The sequence below is a fragment of the Anopheles coluzzii genome, chromosome X, assembly GCF_943734685.1.
Source record: "Anopheles coluzzii chromosome X, AcolN3, whole genome shotgun sequence".
In the NCBI taxonomy this organism is placed as follows: domain Eukaryota; kingdom Metazoa; phylum Arthropoda; class Insecta; order Diptera; family Culicidae; genus Anopheles; species Anopheles coluzzii.
Window position 1 is genome coordinate 3,403,283 of NC_064669.1, and position 19,438 is coordinate 3,422,720.

At 49.8% G+C, this 19,438-nt stretch overlaps 1 protein-coding gene across 5 annotated transcripts in view; it reads left to right on the top strand.

Annotated features, from left to right (window-relative positions):
* LOC120948290 (uncharacterized) overlaps window positions 1-19,438 on the top strand; it is a 47,809-nt gene that overhangs the window by 18,254 nt on the left and 10,117 nt on the right. The window contains exons 1-4 of one of the 5 annotated variants that reach the window (XM_049609558.1): window positions 3,882-6,440; window positions 7,497-7,589; window positions 15,087-15,380; window positions 16,898-17,026. In XM_049609558.1, coding sequence (XP_049465515.1) covers window positions 6,390-6,440; window positions 7,497-7,589; window positions 15,087-15,380; window positions 16,898-17,026 — 567 coding nt within the window. In that variant the 5' untranslated portion in view covers window positions 3,882-6,389. Of the gene's footprint in view, window positions 1-3,881; window positions 6,441-7,496; window positions 7,590-8,623; window positions 11,988-14,367; window positions 14,856-15,086; window positions 15,381-16,897; window positions 17,027-19,438 lie in introns of those variants that run through there. The other 4 variants (XM_049609545.1, XM_049609550.1, XM_049609554.1 and 1 more) reach the window with 4 other exon arrangements.

Below are 19,438 nucleotides of genomic sequence, written 5' to 3' on the forward strand. Positions count from 1 at the left end.
GCTTTTGATTTTTGAAACCTCGTTCTAGAGATCGCTTTTAGAGATGGAGCAAAAATGAGTCATTGCGTGAGCGCTTTTCAAGTGGGTTTTTTTTTAAGCACACGAAAGAACGTTTAGACGTTCCCCGAGCCGAGGTTGACGATGGTGTTGCGCTTGCTCGGTGCTTCGAACAACCAAAGCGGTATACAACGAATGCCGGGAGCATGTCACACGCTGCTTCCTTTATGATAATTAGCACCGGGCGGCGAGGCATTATGCGTTGCGTTAGAAACATGTTTTAATTTCCTGTCCGGCCCAGGAGGGTTCTGGGTGCATCATGCTTTACTCCAGCTTCCAGTCCAACCCCCTTGCCAACCACTTCCCGGTGCCCGGAAGGAAGGAAAAAGGAAGAACGAGCGACAGTGCAAACAACTTGTGCCCGCGCTGCATTGCACCGGGCCCCGGCAGGTGTGTACCGTTACGCCTGCAATCAGGTGTCCCGCAGGGGGAGGGAGAGGCAAAAGAGGGGCAAATGGGCGACACCGGACCGATTGATATGCGAACCAGAACCATCAATTTATCGAACGGCAAACAGGGGACTTGCTTTTGCCCGATTTGGCCCATCATTTGCGACCCATCAACAGGTGCTAAGATGTGCGTGTGTGTGTGTGTGTGTGTGTGTGCCTGCACTAGCTTCGCTGGGGCACGTTCGCTTCTCCCCCCCGGGGCGTGTGCGTTTAATAACGCGCAGCGGAAATGATTAGTGTGGCACACGACGACCACGGACCAAGGAAGCTGGTCATGTGGCAGCAAAGAGGGGGGGGGGGGGGGGGGAGGGCTTTCAATAATTGCAGCTTAATTACATACCGCTCTGCCGGTAGAGTGCGTAGTGCGCGCAACATCCTGCGACACAGCGTAGATGCGTCGCCACGAGAACATCCGCCACCGGGAGGGTTCGTCGCCTGGTAAGCAAATATTCAATATCCGTTCTAGAAGCGGCGCCGGCAGCGCTGTGGTGCTGTGTGTTCCGCCAGCAGAAGGCTGTAGTAGCCGTCGCATGTTGGCTTTACAAGATAACATATTAGCATATCTCGACCCCCTTTGCCCCGCTCGCTTCTCATTTACGGTTGTACCGATAAGCGTCTGTAAGGTGTGTGCGACTCCATTCGTTGATGTTGATACAATTTAAAAGGCTTAAGCGGGGACACGGTACGTGTCTGTTTCAACTGCTTTTAAAACTGATTTCGCTTAGACATGCGTCAGACATGCACAAACACACACAATACAAAGTGGACTACATACACCACATACTCACGCTGTTAGGCAATACCGGAGCTGGCGTACGGGAAAAAAAAGCGCGATCGTAAGTAGCTTACTTGCCCCAAAACAAAAGCACACTTTCATGCACATTTCACCAGCTTAATTTTCCTTTTTTCCGTATTTCGGCTACCCATTTTCCATCGCCTCCCCACCACCTACTCCTACTGTGAGACGCGAAGGGAAGAAGGGGGGGGGGGGGGGAAAGGAGGTTGAGTGCAGTTTACCGATTATTTTCGGGCCATCAGCTTCCAAAGCGAAATTTGAAAGGAAAAACGAAACCAAAAACCAAAAAAAATAGCGCTGCAAAAGAAGTAACACATTCAGGCGTATCATATCGGTTTCATTCTCACTGGCGTTTGTTTTTGTTGTTGTTGCTCTCTATCTCTCTTTCTCTCTTTGTGGGTGAAACTGATTTGCATCTCTCGCTTGCTGTGCGTGCTTGCGGGTAACGACAATACAAAAAACCATTTCCCGCAGGCAATTGTCCAGCGTGTAAATGAGTGATAGAGGGAGAAGAAGCGAGAAAAAAAACCAGACACAAACCACATCAATTTTCACTCTGGTGGCAGTGTGTCTGACTGCGACCTTCTTTACGGCCCGCGTGTGTGTGTGTGTGGATGAGATTTCTGCGCTTGTTCCATTTACGTACGCCGCACATACACGTACGCTGAGCTAGTTTTCCTCGACCGGCGGTGTGTGATAAGGCGGAGATGAGCCGTGCGCGCGCACATTTACGCGGGGGGTTGGTGGAACCGATGGGACACAATTTTGCGCTCGAGAAACAATGTGGAAGCTGGCCTGGTTGCTAGGGGGGGGATTTGCTGGAAATTATGTAAAAAAAAAGTATTTTATAATCATATACCCCGCCCCCCTAGCAACAGCCGCGGAGCGTCGCGCGTTCTGTTGCGCTGCTTTGCTAAATCCGGTCGAGATTAAGCGCAACGGCATGCAGACCGACCCTGTGGTCGTGCGGGATTAGGCGCTGCGCACGGGCGTGTGTGTTTCGTTTGCCCGCCAGAGATCGAATCTGCAAAAAAGCGCCATCTTTTATCTTGTTGTTACCGATCGGGAATGAAAGCAGTTGGAACTGTTTCAAAAATTGTGTAGATTGGTGTATGGATTGAAAGAAAAAAATTAGATGGAAAAATACGAAACGCGCACAATTATTTATAATACTCTAAAAACCTTTCCGACGAAATCCCCTTGCGCGCTTTGTACACACCAAAAGGGTTGAGTAAAAACATCTATGCTTACTACACGCTGCTCTCCGTTTTTACAGTCAAAAAGCTGAAAAAAAAATCCACTGAATTGTTAATATGTGTCGTGCCTGCCTTCACGAACCTCTCGCACCTCGTGTGTGTGTATATGTGCTGCCGTTTTTCCTTCCCTTCGTCCAGAAACAACCGATTTTAAATCCCTTCGCCATCGCGCGCTTAGATTCGATCGGCCGTATACGTACAACGCGCGCGCCCAAGAGAGAGCCGGCGTGCCGGGGGGGGGGGAAGCGTTGCGAAAGACCTCTTAAGGAGACTAACGAACTAGTCGACGCACCGAACCGAGTGGGGAGACACAGAAGGAGCGAGAGAGAGAGAGAGACTTGAATGAAAAAAAGAACGACGATTTGACCAAGCGGAATCGAATCGGGAGGAGTTTGGGGAATGGTGGTGCGGTGGGGTGTCTTGGTGGTGATTTTGTTACTTCTTGGACCGCTCGGACCCGGCCCTCAGTTTCCTCATCCTCCCCTCCGGTCGTTCGTTATCCTCCTCCCACCCACGACTCCACGGCCGATGGCAGCGCGCGCGAGCGAGTGGGTTCTCACTTTGGGCTGCTCGTCGCGGGCCCCTCCTGCGGGGGCTACCATTTAAAGGGTTTTGGGGGGCCGGCCAGTTGTAGCGTGGCAGCGGGCTCCTCAAACCCAGAGCCCAGTGGGGTGCGGGGGGTTTTTGGGTCTCTCCCTCTTGCCTGCCCGCCCGCACGGCGAGGCTTAATGCGTTTTTATAGCAGCTTTGCTGTGTCTCCCTTTTCGGTAAAGCAAATAAGCGAAGAAGAAGAAAAACATCTATGTAGCGCGCTTGTGTTAGAGATATGTTCGCGGGCATGTTTTATTCAGCGGTACTACACACACACACACACACGTGCTTGCATCAATCGTACGTAGCCCGTGCCTGCCACTAATGCTCGGACGCAGGGGTCAATTTAAAAAAGTGACCGGTCGTTTTTTCTCCTGTTACACCCCTGCCTCACTGGCATCCAATCTGGCGCGCTCTTTGTCGCTTTGGAGACACTCTGGGCGGCTTGGGCTAGCCGAAGCAGTGTGTTGCGGCCTATTTTACTGAAAATGTCACTGTATTTCCCGTATCTACAACAGGTTGCCTTATGCTGTAGAGTTTGAAAGGCAATTTTATATGAATAATTATTTTTTAAAAAAAAACTGTATTCTGACCCAAAAGCACTCCAAAAATGCTGCTCATACGAGTGCTCTATGAAGGAAGTAAGACTTACAAGCTAGCTGCTGCTGCCAATCTTCTCCAAACGATGTAAGCGACGCATGGCTTGAAGCTGCCCAGCGCTGTCTCGTTTTGCCTTTAAATAGCAGCGCCCGAGCACGAGAACGATGCGCACCGTTCAAATTCGCTGCTATATAGTACAGGTTAGAAAACCGATCCATAATTCTTGCTCGGGCCCGTTCGTGGAAGGGGAGATGAAAACGGATAACACGTAAACAAGGTGGATGGATTCGCCCCGGCAGCGAAGATGAAAAACGTGAAAAATAAAATAAAAAAAAAGAAATAAAACAAGGGTGGAAAGGTTATGGTATGGAAAACCGTGCTGGGAAAAGGAGGACGCGCGACGGGGAAGACATTGAAAAGAATTAAGCAAGTGTGTAACCTGAACTAAAGATAAGGAAGAGAGAGAGAGAGAGATAGAGATAGAGAGAGAGAGAGCAAGAAAAAAAGGAAGCAAACCAAAAAGAGGATGGAAGAGAGAGAAAAAAACACAACAAAAGAGGGAGCCCTTTTCCAAAACCTCGAGGAAGACTACACAGACGAGCAAAGAAACGAAGACGCACAGCCCCTCGAAGGGTGAAGGGCGGGAGAGAAGGGAGAAGCAACAAAACAACAACAGAAAAAAACGAGCTGTGCCACCGGGGTACCATCGAACGCTTTTTAAAATCGAAAGACTTCAACCAGCGGCAGCAGAAGGAACGACGAAAAGCGACGAACCCCCAGTGAGCGTGCTGCTGCACCGCTCCGGTTTAACCTTTCGTCTTGAGCTACCTGTTTCCCCGCCCGGGTCCCTTCTTGTACTGGTCCAGGGCTCTCTCTCTCTCTCTCTCTCTCTCTCTCTTTCTCTCTCTGACGCTGGCATGCGTTTTCTTCGTTCGGTTGTTTTCCTCCCGGTCCTTTCCGTTATGCTACGGCTCTATGCTAAGACGTGTGACGCAGCGTTACGATGCTTGCGAGTTTTCTCGTCTCGTGTATTGTTAGAGCGTCGGCTGGTTCCACCGTTCCGTTCCACACCTCCGCCACCTCCCGCGCCCAACACAAAACATAGCGTTAAGCCCCGCACGAGCATATTTCTTCTTCTTGCTGCTGCTGCTGCTGCTGCTGCGCTGTGGTGTGCTTTGAGACAGGGGTTTTCTTGCTTTTTCCTCTTGCTTCGTCCCCGGGTTTAGCGATCTCGTGTTGCCTTCTCCTTTGGAGCGTCCGTTTCACCTGTGCAGAAGCGAGAACGCGGCGCGTGTGCAGTAAGAGTGAACGAGCGGGAGCGATCGAACATGTGGGCGAGCTGGGAAGGGACCCGGAGGCGGGGTGTTGTGCGCTCGGTGTGTGCGTGTGTGTGAGTGTGGTGCACGATCGCGCTTGTGTGGCGCGCCGTCTTCCGAGATCCCCCAGCAGCATGATCAGTCTTCAGATGACCAACATGATCTTAAGACGTGTTTCGTGTCAACTGCGTTAGTTTTATGTGGCGCGACTTTCGTACACGGCGCTCAGCGTGCGAGATATTTGTGTACGTGTGTGTGTGTGAGAGAGAAAGAGAGAAGAGAGAGATCAGTGTGAGTGTGTGCGCGCGCTTGGATTCATCGCTGTGGTGGATTCGGAATTAAAATCGGCGCAAAGCATAAATGAACGATCTGTTGGGACATTGCGCGTGGTTTGTGGTGTGTGTGTGTGTGCGTGCGAAGCGTTTGGTGAACTCCGCCTGGATTTATGCAATCGAACGGGGAGGCACCATTTAAATGAGTTTTGCCAGTAAAAGCGCGTCGTCGTCCCACAATCAATATGGCGTCCAGTTACTATTAGCCGGCGTTGTGTTTGTGTTCATTCGTGAGATGAAATGTGTGTGTGTGTGTGTGTGTGTTTTTTTTGTTTTCTTCTCTCGATTATTTGATTTAAACGTTCCAACGGAAGTGTAAGGATGAAACATTAAACAACACGCCAACGACAAATCAATCCCCAGCCGGCAGCGGGAAGAATGCAAACGCTCACTTCAATGTACCAACCGTCGCACACACGGAGCGAAAAACGGTGGCATCAATCAAAAAATGTTTCTACACTCAACGCACCGCAACGCCTTTGGTAGCGCGCACGGGAAGGAAGCTGAAACGTCTTCGGCCGCAGCAAGTGCAGCCAACCAGCAACAACACCGAGGCACCGTGCACACCTCAAGCGGAACACTGCCGTGCCGCGCGTTCTTGCCGGCAGAAGGGAGGAAGCATTAATAGGAGAGGGACCAAAGCACACCCTCTCCCCAAGTGAGCCAAGTGCATCGCGTTTTGCTGCACGTGTGCGTTTTCGTGTGTTGAAGTTGCCCGTTGGGAAGGTTCGGGAGTTTTGTTTTACATTTGTTTGCGGCTGTTTGTACGAAGAAAGTGCTATAGAGACTGCTTACTACCAGCCCTGTGCACAGGTGTATGTGTGCGAGCGAACGTTTGAAGAGCTTTTTGTTGGTTAGTTCTAACACACTCAAAAAAAAAAAGGAATACGAGAAAACAGAAATTTGAAAACCATGAACAATCGCATTAAAGCGTCTGGCCGTAGAGAAGCAAACCCCGTGTCCGCATCGAGAGCAAACGTGCTACCACAATAATGCTGCTGCAACAAATCAACCCGATCGGAGCGTTTTTTCAAACGTGCAAGGTAATCAAACGTTTTTGTGGGGTGTGGGGGCCTCCCCAAAGCACCCGTGGTAACCGCAAAACAATTTGTTTGTATTGTACCCGTCAAGCAAGGGACTGTGGCTGTGTGAGCAGGGGGGGGGGGGGGGGCAGTAAATGAAAAATTTCATTCCATTTCAATTAACGACCCAGTACCACTGCGCTGATGCTGTGCGTTCTTACTGGCAAGTGTAAAATGGCGACCCCCCCCTCCCGGGGGAGAACGCCTGCGATGTCTCAAATTGCCGGCCGCTTGGTGGATGAAATTACGGCAATATGTCTCCTATTTCCCTCTTCGCTTTCGCTCGCTCTCTCTCACTCTCGTTCACTATCCCTCTGTTTTTCACTTCGGTTTTCCGCAACGCTCCGTAATGTCGCGGCAGGTGCGCGCGAAGCGAAAGGAAAACATACGACCGGACACGATTTTCGGAACATCTGCTGTCATAAGCTCTTCTACCTTACCGGTACTCCGGAGGGGAGGGGAAGGGGGCAGGCGGGGTATAGAGGGGGTTAGCTAATGAGGAAGTGTATGACGTCTGGTGTTATTGTTATTTTTATTCTCTGACTGTATTAATTACAAACAAGTAGAGCAAATGTAAGAAGGAGATAAAGAAGATGAAAAAGAAGAAGAAGAAGAAACTGAAAACAAGAAGAAGAAAAAGGATAGATGATGCTGGTTTCGAAAATCTAACTAAGCAGATAAAAATAAACGCAAGACTTTTCGATCCGGCGGTGGGATAAGCGACGAACCCTTCGATTTTATATCTTTTTTTTAATTAATTTCTTTACACTTCAAACTCATTCTAAACGAACTTTTTTGTTGTTGCAAGCAATGTATGCTTTACGATGAAGTAATTCAACCATTGATTATGTTAGCAAACATTAATGGCATTCTTTTATGCTTTATTCATTACAACTCGTATTTTTTTTCCCATCACTAATGTTCTTCACACATTTTGCTCTCCTTTTTTCATGTGCGCCGCCCCCTTGCTCTTCTCGTGTGCGTTATTATGTGTGCGTCCGCGCATACATCAAATAGGTGCTCTGGCATCTGGACGCTTTCCGGCGCTCGTTCCGCCAGCTACAAACACACGACTGTGGAGGTCCGGACTGTATATTTTGTGCTCTCAAGGTAAGTAGTGAGCAAATGTGGTTTGTATGAATTGAAGCGGCTAGCTAGAATTTAAAATGTTCCATCTAAAGTCAATTTGTTTCGCTGCTACAAGAAGTTTTGGCAACGGCTGAAAAAAAGAGGATACAATCGAAATTTAATTTTCCATTCATTTTTGTCGTATTGGTTTAGAATTGTAAATCTAATAGCAATAAAATGTTGTTGCTACTCTGCACAGTAACGACGAGCGTAACGGTATCGAAAAAGAATATACCGCGAAGCGTTTCCCCCACTGTGTAGCATAACTTTAGGCGCTTGCTACTTGGGGAGCGCACTGAAACGCTAGCGACGCCTTTGTCCGTAAGGAGACACGCTTGGCGCCCTCTAGCGGTAGGTAACGGTAACTGCTAAATGGGCTACTGGTGGAATGTAGATTTCCCCCCACAAATTCCTTCACTGTTTTAATGTGTTTAATGCATTGGTTTGTGATTGTAGAAAAAAAAACACGTGCTTCACCGTACCAACAACACAATGGTGACGGTGATTGCAAGCAGAATATTGATGTGTCCACCAAGGCATTGATGATGATGGGGGTCGTCGTCACAAGCGCGGTTTCGCGCCCAAGGCTTGGGCGGCGAAGACTCTCCCCACCTCCCCCCCCCCCCCGCACCCTTTTTCTGCCTTTTACCGAGCCCAACCTGTGGAATTCCCATCATAATCTCTTACCAATACCAATGCAAAACCAATGGCTTTTTGCGGGCTGGGGAAGCGAGGTTGAAAATCGTTTTCGCTGTAGCTTCGGAGCGTTTGATATGGGATAAACCGATCATGCAGGAAACATGATTCAACACTTTCAACACACATACATAGACACGTACGTGTTTGTGTATGTGCGAGTTTGTGTGAGAGCAATCTCGGTCAAACGAAATTGGAAGTTTCCGAAAGTTTCGACATTTTCGGTAGGGTAGTGTTATGATTGGGGCCTGTTTGGGGAGAAATTGCCTACACGGTCGCCAACCCTACCACTAAGCAGGTTTGTGGGTGGGAAATTCTTGCGTGAAAACTGTGTTCCACGACGACGGCCCGCTTTGTGTGCGATTATTGGTTGCCCATTTTGGTAACCAATTTTTGGCATTCGAAGGAAAGAAAACAAAAAAGAAAAAGAAGGAGATATCAATAAAAACATAAATGTCTGAACGCTGCATGAGCCTTACGGTCGAGCAGAGTCCCTGCCTGCCATTAACTCTGAACATGTACAGTCAAAAGCCACGTAACACCGCCGGGGACAGCTTGCCTGGAATGTGTCTCGCAGCGGAAAGAGGGAAGGAAAGAAGACACACAACAAAAGACCATTAGAATTCCACGCACAAAGCAGTGCGATCGGATTCGGAGAGGAAAAGGATCTTTAAGGAGGTTTAATGGAGGGTTTAACACACGCACGGCGCGGCGCGGCGACACGGACGGTTGGAATCCTGCGACGGACGGGTGCTTTTGCCTGGAAGGAAGTGCGTGACAGTGAATACGAAATGACGAATATCCGTCTCGAATGGGTGAGCCGAGAGAGAGAGAGCGAGCGAGGATCCATACCTGTTTCGGTGCTGGATGGATTTTTTTGTTGTTGTTTTGTTTTGGGAAGCAATTTCGGGACTGGGACTGGGTAATTTCCACCACGGCGACGGTGTAATTGCACTCTCTACGCAGCGATCCCTTCGGGGTGCCTCTGTCGTTTCCTTTGCCTTGCAACGGAGCGTTCCCGTGTGCAAAGTGCATCTTAATGGTCTGGCTGGACGGATGGGGTGAGCTTTGAGTCAGTGAGAATGACCCTGGCCAGATTGACAAGCACTCGGGAAAGCCCGCGGGAGACGGACCGTACCGGAGTGTGTGTGCTTTTCCTGTCCCATCGTTGCGGCAGCAATCGACTGTAAAGTGCAATAATTACGCTGTGCCTGTGTACCACCAACCTGCAGGGAAAAGAATCGTAAAGGAAACACGTTTTCCCGCCTGTGCCAACCGAAACGTGTTTCCAGAATATTTAACCCCCCCACCCGTCCAGTGCATCAAGGGAATTATGTTTGCAGTTGAACGCACAGGAAAAGAAACCATACACGCAGAGATAAAGATTAAGTAAAGCAGCACGGGATCGAGGCTCTTTAAATCGCGCCGTAAAACATCGAAACGGGTTCGTCGTCTAGCTAACGGTGCGCGCGGCATTGTGGTGAGTTATTTGGCCATACTCACCACGGCCGAACAGAAAACTCACCACAAAGCAGCGCGCGCGAGCTACACGCCTCGGTTAGAACGAGTTTGTCGTCCACTACTCGGCTTGTCGACTCCACTGCAGGATGAATGCCACATCGCTGCAGTGGATGGAAGTTTTTTGTGCAATAAGCGACACTTTATTACCAATCGAGCACATTTTATTGAGGCCCGCTGGTGGTTTAAATAAGCGGACTGGTTTGCTAGAGCCGTTTGCCCACCGCCATCTTGGCGAGACGAGCCAAAAACAAACGTACCTGTGGCTTTCGTCTAACTGTGTGTGCACACATGACGCGCGCGGACACGCAAAGCTCCTTATTGGTCAGCCGTTTTGAAAACGGTTCACCGAGAGCCTTACCACCTTACCACACCCAGCCGCCGTCCAGGGAAGGGACAGATCGAGGAAGAAAAAAAGGTTGATTGATGTGCTGTATATAAATACAGCACGCAAAGACAGAGACACGGCGAGAAGAGGTAGCGCAAAGGTTACGGCTCCTCAACTACCAGGTAACTGAAGGCAGGGCATAGAACAAAGCAAACACACACACACACACACACACACACACACACAAATATATATATTATTCTACACAAATGTACAGAAGAAGATCCACTAGAAAAAGGCACACAGCAAAAGGTTAAAGAATCGATAGCGCAGCTTTCCGGCAGGGACCCTGCAGTGGTGTGTCAGGGAGCGGCCCAGCTCAGGGAAAGCCACACAGTGATTCGTTGTTTTATTACTTTGCTTGCCTCTCCACCGTTGCTTTGTTGAGGTGAAAAACAAAGCAACTTTATTAGTTAGTCACCCTATTCCACACCAACCCTTGCCCGCGAGGAGCGGTAAAACGAGAAAAAGCCCTCCGACCGCGTGTGTGTGTGTGTGTATGGTAAGAGGCTAAGAATAAGGCAACGAGAAGAAGAAGCCGAATCCGAGACGCAAACAGACGGAGCAGAAAATCAAAGAAGCTGAAGCTTAAAGAACGTGAGCGCTAAGGCGAAGAAGCCAGAAAGTTGTTCAACTTGAAGGCAAGAAACGAGTTTTTCTGTGTCGTTTTCTCTTTTTCTTGCTGAGTTGTGCTCTCTCTCTCGCTCTCTTTCTCACACACACACAAGCACTCTCTTTCTCTCGTTCGTAGGCTGGAGCTTTTTGAGCTCCAGTCCAGTCTCCAGAAAGATACAAAGAGACGAACGTGTTTTGCAAGAATGGTGAAGGTGTAACTGCAGAGAAAGGAAAGGAGCTGCTGAGAAGAGGGCGAGCAAGAAGGATGGGGAGGTACCATAAAACACAACTCTAAGGGGGTGAGTTTGTCTATGTGTGTGTGTGTGTGCCTCGCTTTGATGCAAAGAAGAAGAAGCGGACAGAAACCTTCGAGTAGAATCGAAAACTTGAACTGTGGCTTTCTTGTAAGATGGTGGCTGCACGCTCAACCTCTCAAAACCGGAATAGCGGTGCGAAAAGAACTGAAAAGCACTCCATTGGCACTCTTTCTCGCTCTCGCTCGCGCACTCTTCTCCTACTCTCTTACGCTCTCTCGCTCGTTCTTCCCACCATCAGAGACAAGTTCGTGATCAAGTGGGGTTCAGGTTTCGGGGCGGATCGGGTGCGCCATTCCCCTACTCGAATGGCATCGTTTGGCCACTCTTCGGCTTTGTTCGGGCCGAACTGCTCGAATTGTCTCCAGGGGCACTCACTCACTCACTCACTCGATCGTGTCGTGTACGATTCGCCGCAGCAGCAGCAGCAGCAGCAGCAGTGGTGGTGGTGGTGAGCGATCGCAGGCCATCCGTGTATTGGTGGGCGCGCGTTGCGGTAAATCAGAAATATGAGAACTTAGTACATTTTGCAGCCGCGCGAGCTTTTAGTTCCACTGCACGGCAAGGTGCGAGCGGACCACCACGCCGCCACAGTGCACGGGCTGTATTTTGTTTTTCGTTTGTTTTTTTTTTTGTTGGTTTGGTTGCTTGCGGCACACGCCGCCCGGAGTGAGTTGCACACTGCACCCGATACCCCCGGGGGGAGATTTGCGGTGCCAAGCATTTCGCCAGGCGCTGCGCAGCACCTGCAGTTCAGTGCACGGTAGGCGACGAACCCGCCTGTGTGTGTGCTCAAGAGCGGACGCGCGCAATCGGTTTAATTTGAAGTGTCCTGTTGTAAGATAAAATGTAAAGAATTTATTATTTTAGTGTGTGTGTTGAGTGTGAGCACAAAAAAATAATAACAATAAAACCCGCCCCTGTGACTAATGTGATCAGCAGTCTTAAGCGAGTCTTAAAAAGGTTAACGAATGACTGAAGAAGTCGGAGCAGTGCTTCCCTGACTCCCGTTCGAGTACGAGAGACCTTCCAGGCACGTCTTGTTGGGCTTCTGGTCGTTGTTTGTGGGAAGAGGAGAAGAAAATCAAGCTCTTTTCTTGTGTCTGTGGCTATGTGAGTGTGTGTGTGTGTATCTGTGCGGTGTGAGTCAGTTTCTTAGGGCCAAACTCCTCCTCCACCGTGCGCGTTTGTTGTGGCTCGAGAGTGCTCGGGCCTCACACCTTTGCTCGGGCCAACAGCACCTGCTATGTGGATGAGCTGTGTGTGACACGCTGTTTATGGCGCTGGCTGTGTGTGAAAAAAAAACGTAAAGCCCGCAAAAGGGGAATCTGGAAAGAAAGAGGAATAAACAGAGCAACACAAGACAAAAAAAAAACACGCACACACCCAAGCAAAACGGGAACGGAGAAGCAAACGGAGGAAGAAAGATCAGCTCCCCGCGAGCAGCACTCCTGCGCGCTCGAGCTGGCGAGCTTGGCGAGAGGGCAGCACCGTCAACAACCGTCTCAAGCTACCTCTCCCTCCCTTCGCACACGTTGTTTTAAAAAGGGTGCTTTTCTGCTTACCTCTGGAGTGGTCTGTGGTTCTCTGCGTCTGTGTGTGTGTGTGTGTTTGCGTTTGTTTGCCTTACACAAACGTCCCGTGTGGCGTGCCCCGTTTTGGGAGGAAACATAAGCGTAAGATAAAAAAAAGAGCTGTGTATCCAAGCAACCAACGACCCAGAACGTTGGCGGTGGTGGTGCAGCAGCAGCAGCATCTCGCAGCTTCCCACCGTGACTCACACTCTGCTCTCACTCCTGTCCCCCCTCTTTTCTGATTGTGATATGCAATTATAGAGGGCGCATTAGGACTTTATCTCGCGAGCACGTGTGTATGGTGGTACCCTTTTTCCTCTCTGTATGTGTGTGTGTGTAAATGTGAAGGTACAGTGCTGTTGTGGTCGCAGAAATTGGGGTCATACGTGGTGTTTTCACCCCTTCCCGTTTGCACCCCCAGAAAAGAAGGTGTGTGCGGGAGGCTGAAATCAATGTCTGGCTTAACAGCGCCCCTTCACCGTAGCTCCGAGCTGTGGCAGCACGCTCGCTCGCTCGCTCACCGTCATCCATCAACCACTACGTCAGCTCAAACCGTCGGCGCTCACAGCTCACAGCACCGCCGCACTCCGCGCGCTCACCCAACAACCAACTGCGACGACGAGTGGGGCGTGCAGATTTTTTGCGTTCTTTTTTTTGCATGCTACGCCATTTAAATGGACGCCCCCTCCCCCCATCCCAATCGCCCAGCAGCAATCAACCGCCAGAAACTCGTTCGAAATGGGATAGGCCACACAAGCGAACGGGTGTGTGTGTGTGTGTGTGTTAACTAACGAACAGCATAACTTGGTTTAAAATGCGTTAATTGTTAATTGATTTCTGGCGCTGGGCGGAAGGAGGCCGATAAATGCTCCACACTACCCTTCCCTAATGAGGGAAGAAATGCCAAGACCGGTAAAACATGCTCTCTACTCGAGCACTGGCTACTAAAAGAGCCGATTGCCAGCCGAGATAAGCGCAGCTCGGTAAACCCTGGGAGCAGCAGCACCGAAAGGCGTCTTGCTTTTTTTCGCCCAACGGATTCGTTTATAATCCAAAACGCCCGATCTGGATGTGGTAATGAGCGGCGGGGCCATCTTCACCTTGGTGAAGCGGGTTTTTATAAATATTATTATTATTATTTGTTGCGTGCTTACGCCGCAAACGCAGATAATTGCCACGTGAAGTGTGTACCCTTTTTTCCCCCTCCGTAGATGGAGTGCAATGAGATAATTTCTGATTTTGATATTACTCAACTCCGCTCGCGCGGGTTCAATAATCATCGAGAAAAAATAAATTGCGTAGCTTAAGTCCTTGTACGGTGGCAGAAAAAACGAAAAACTTGCATATCGGGAGCGTAAGCGACGAACCCGCTCCCTCCCTTTGGTGAGGAATTTTGCAATGTTGGTGGCGTTTCGGGCTGCTATGGCTGGAATTTCCGATCGGTGATGATTCATGATTCATGTTTCACCTTCACGGACACAGAAGAGCACATGGATATGGTGTGTTGGCGAAGCACCGGACAAGGGGACCACAAAAGCCTTTAGGGACACGAGTGAAAGCCCAACCGATTTGGACCTTTTTTAAGTGCTTACCTTGGTGCGCGATTAGTCACGTTACTTATCTTCCATTCTGTATGTGTGTGTGTGCATTTTTAGCCGTGCAAATGTGTGTATAAGCAGTGAAAGAGTAGAGTGAAGCATTACAGACAATGATCAAGTTCCGGTACAAACGCAAGGATCCGGTCCCGGCGGCGACCGCCAAAAAGCTCGACGATGCGGTGGACTCTCGCGCCTCTACGAACGGTTCGCAGCAGGCAGCGACGAGCAGCCCCAGCGTGCAGCAGCCCCAGCCGGTCCACTACAGCAGCAGTGCCACGTTACCGAAGGACCATCGGAGCCCCTCGGCCACCGTTTGCTTGAGCGGCGACGCTCAGCAGCATCCCGACCGGCGGGATGGCAATGATGAGCCGGGGCGGTTCAATGGCCATCCGGGCGGCTGGGGCAGCTATCAGCAGCAGCAGCAGCAACAACAGGCAATCCAGTACCATCAGGAGCTGCTGCAGCGCGTCAAGCTGGAGAACGAGCTGCATCAGCTGCAGCAACAGCAGCGCTACGAGTATCTGTCCTGCATCGATGCGATCGTTGTGAGTTTCAGCTGTGACACACTGTAGACTTAACCGCTATTTTCCCCGCAGTTTGGTGCGGTTGCGGTTTTTGCTTGCTTTTATAATTCGTCTTAATTTGGCACAAAACGAAACAAATTGACTTTGGGTTAGGTGGTGGTGCTGTAGCCTTGTGCATTAAAATTAATTCTCTTTCTCTTTGTTCTTTTCTCTTCCCGCCCCCCCCCCCCCCTCTCTTTTTTTGCCTCCCAGGAATTGTTCTCCCAGCTGCAGACCAGCTCGGAACCGGCCCTATGCCCGGAACCGCTGCGCCGTGCGCTGGCGAGCGGACCGCTCGCCGGCCGCCGCTTCCCCCTCGGCTGTCTGGGCGATGCGGCGGAATGCTTCGAGCTGCTGCTGCACCGGGTACACCAGCATCTGTCCCCGGTCGACAGCGATAGCTGCGAGGCGGCCCAGTGCGTCGCCCACCAGCGGTTCGCGATGCGCGTCGTCGAGCAGAGCGTGTGCGAGTGCGGTGCCAACTCGGAAAAGCTACCCTTCACGCAGGTACGTGTGTGTGTGTGTGCTGTTGTGGGGAATTTTGTTTTCGCAATTTGCCTCGTTCCCGGCCGGCATGTTATCCGTAGCATGTGTGTTGGGGCTTTTCGCTGCCTCAGCGGTTTAAAAGAAAACGCACCAACTCTCTGGTGGGGCGCGGTTTGGGGTAGCGTGGGGCAGGGTTGTTTTACCACACAACGAATCACGCCCGTTGCAGTGAAATTCTAGCCCCCTCCCTGACCGCGTGGTTTTGCAAAACATGTGTTATGGAAGCTTTTTTTTTTGTAGTTCATTTTATATAACAGGCACAGAACGGTTTAAAGTAGCTTTTTCTTAAATTTTCTGACTCGTTTCAAATTTTTCTGATAAGAAAACTACAACAGTATTTTTAACTGACACAACGCCATACGATTCTTACTGGCTGAATCAGTTGAAATCACAAGCTCCTGATTTTGTTTTAAACGGCCCGACAATCATTTTCTATTTTCATTTCTTGCGCTTTGTAACATTTACTGGTGCTTGTAAAGAAAAAAAAATCCAAAACTAAATGTTTACGGCTCAATCAGGGAACAGAAAAACAAACAAAACGTGCGAGGAGGAACACTTTTACCACCGGCATTATTGGGTGCGTTGTGCAGGATCGCATCGCATTCCGCTGCCACACTCAATCAGCACATCAATAATTCATAAAGCAATAAAACAAAAGCCCATTTTTTGCCTATAAACTGTACACATACACACAAAACACTGGTCCGCACATAAAACTGCCCTCCGGACGGGGTGCATACATTAACACACCGAGACACCAGCAACCGCCGAATGGAAGAATTTTGAATTGCGAACAGAATTCTCATAAACTATCTTTCCCCGTACCCTTCGCATCGCAGCGAGAAGGGATGGGTTTGGGGCTGGAAAAACTTCTCTGATTTCTTTCCATGTCTCTTCCCCTTCCGCTTCTTACTCCCTTCTCCCCATCCGTGCCTGCCGACAGGTTTGCCGGCGGGAAGCGATAAAACAGACCAGTTTTGAACCGAGCGCGAGCGCGCGCGCGCGCAGCATAACTTTTGAAGCCGTTTGAAACTATTTTACACCCCCACCCCCTGCCTGGCACGATTTGCTAACGGGAATCGCACCACCGGTGAACTCGTTTTTAATTAATGCAACTAATGCGAAATCCAGCCGCCACCGCCACCACCATCCGTTTGCTGCGGCCTATTCCGCGGCTCCGTCCGTTTCTTCGAGCATTTACGACCGTGAAGAAGCGATCTGAATACGAAACTAGACCGGGAATGGTAATTTTGTGGCGCTGATTTGAAGCAGAAGAACACGCGTTTCTCCACCTTTCTTCAGGCGCGCTGTAAACCACTCTTGCCGAAGCAAAGTTAAAAATATATTGCCTTACAATGTCATTATCGCGGGCCCTCTTTTGCCTTCTATTCAGAATCCAATCGTTAATGCCCCACGCGTGTTTGTGTGTTTTTTCTTCTTTCTTACCCTTCCACTCCACGACTTTTTTTTTATTGCAGATGGTACACTACGTGTCGGCGTCGGCACTCACGTCACAGAACTCGCTGTCGATTCAGCACCAGCAAAACATCACCTTCGGCCAGCTGCTGCGGAACGCGGGCAACATGGGTGACATCCGCGACTGTCCGGTAAGTTCGGGTTATATGCTTCCGTCGCTGCATGTAGAATAAGTCTGTTTTTTGCGGCTTTTTATTGCGCTCCGAGCGCACCGTAGCAGTGGCTCACTCGGCGGCGTAATCGGTAAATGCACCCGCCCGCATTTCCAACAGCTTCGCGTCGTCGTGGGTGCGTTTCTCGATTTGGAGCGCGCGCCGTAAAAAAAACTATCCAGAAAACTTTTTCATGTGTTTGGCTACAAAAAGATCACCAAGTAGGAATGTAAAACCGTTTCCTAGAAGATAAAAATTACCTCCAATTAGCTTTTAAGCGTGTACAGACTAACCTACTCTTGGGTGCGCAATTTAAATGACTATAAAAATCAAATAAGAACAGAGCAGTATCCTACTTGCTTGCTTGTGCGGGTAAGAGATAGAGAGATGTCTGCAGGAAAAAAATGAGTATGTATAGCGACGACGAGGCCACCGCACACGCGGGAAGAGGAGACAGTCGTTTTGTGTTTTCATTTGTAGAAAATAATGTGCACTGCTAATGCTCTGTAGCGCCCGCGCGCGCGCATATGTGGTGTGGGGGCTGCTGCTGTCTCTTTGTGCAAATGCTGTGTTATGTCTCCGCTTTCAATGTCAGCAATAATGTAAAGAGAAATGAAAGGGCACTTCTCGCTCTCTTGCCCCCCCCCCCTCGGTTCTTCAAAACCTTGTCCCCCACCACTACCATTTTGTTTAAAGTGCTTCTTCAAAAGCAATCTTCTGAAGCATTGAACATTGGCATGCGAACGAACGGTGAGGATGCCAAACGATCGCTGCTACCATCTGTGCACGCACGCGGTCGCTCCGAACAGAAAGTAGCAAAAATCCGTGTACAACACGCGGTAGGTGTGGTGTGAGTAATGGAGATAATTCGCGCAGGCGAAGGAAAGCCAGAAGCTGCTGCTAAGCCGATCACGGCCATGAACATTCGATAGCTTTGGCGCACCAGCAACAGCAACCTCACGCGTGTGCGGTTCTTTGTTTGATGGCAGGCGCCAGTACGCGTGTGTCAATGTCGCCGTGCATAACATGACAGACCCCCGCCCCCCCCCCCCCCCCATACTCCCCAGAAGTTAGAACCCAGAGTTTCCCCTATCCGCAGCATCCCCCGGTAGAGACAGATCACCATTGTTTGGGCTGCAAATGATCGCGCAACATGGCCATAATGTCAGCCGATATGCAAATCCAAGCACAATTGTACTGCTAGCCTCTCTTGCTTTCCCTTTCGCTTGTTTGCATCCCTTCGGTGCCTGCTCTCTGCTGCTCTAGCGCACATTATATCTACGCGTGTGTTTCTATGTGAGTGTCTACCTCGTAAATCATAACATTAATCCTGCAAGTAAGCGCACACTCCGCAAAGAGCGCAGAGAAGGGGGCAGAGTTGGCCACTCCAATCGCTTCGCTTCGAATGAACGGTTTTGATCGAGTAAGCGCGAGAGAGCGCGAAAGAACTCTTGTGCCCCCCCCCCGCGGTCCAAGGTTAACCAGATCGTCGTGTCCACACCAGGTGGCGCGCATTAGGTGCCAGCGCCTGCATTAGAGCCACCGGAAAGTGCACGCAATTGCTGTGTGCGCTACATTGATGCTGGCGGAGGGCTTTGTTTGCGCTGCCAGACGAGACCTGGGGTACCACACGATGTGGTATTGGTGTATTAAAAAAAAAAAAAAAACAAATATCGTTGCTTTTAACTTTTCTCTTTGATGAAGGTCTTTACAAGCCGTATTGGAATTGGAAGCCGTGCAATTATTGATTTATGTGCGTCGATCCGTGTTGCGATCAGACGCATAAGAGAGAGAGAGAGACGCGGTTGCTTTGTGTACTGTGTGTCATTGGGTACAGCGGCTTTTTTCTGTCTCCTTCCAGCGAAGCTGTAGCGATGTATGGGGTTTTCTTTTTTTTTTTCTTCTAATAAATAAGCCAAACTCGAGAGATCATTCTTTTTAGAGTAAGAAAGAGTTTGCTTTGCAAGAAACGGTTGAAGGCTGCTCTCAATCCCCATAGTGAGATATGAAGGTTTAATTGTTGCGGTAGCAAAGATCGAATGTGTACGCTTTTTAACGAGGCGATCGATCAGACCGTCCCGTGGTACAGCTGTCAAATGGATGACTTCACAACATGCTTACCCGTAGGTATGGGTGTTCGTATCTCGGACGGAACTTTGCTGCTTTCCCCCACAGAGGCTTTTTAGGGCTTGTTAGCTGTGGTCCCCCGCTTCTTCATGTAATGGCGTAAGCGTACCAAGGGTTTTGAAGAAGCACAACGACACTTATAAGCAGCTTCAGGGAATTGCCCTAAAATGGGTCTCGTTGTACAGAGATTCTAGGATATTATTTGGAATATTTGTAGACATGGCTATTAAATTTTAAACGCTACTTAGCGATGGTGTATCAGTG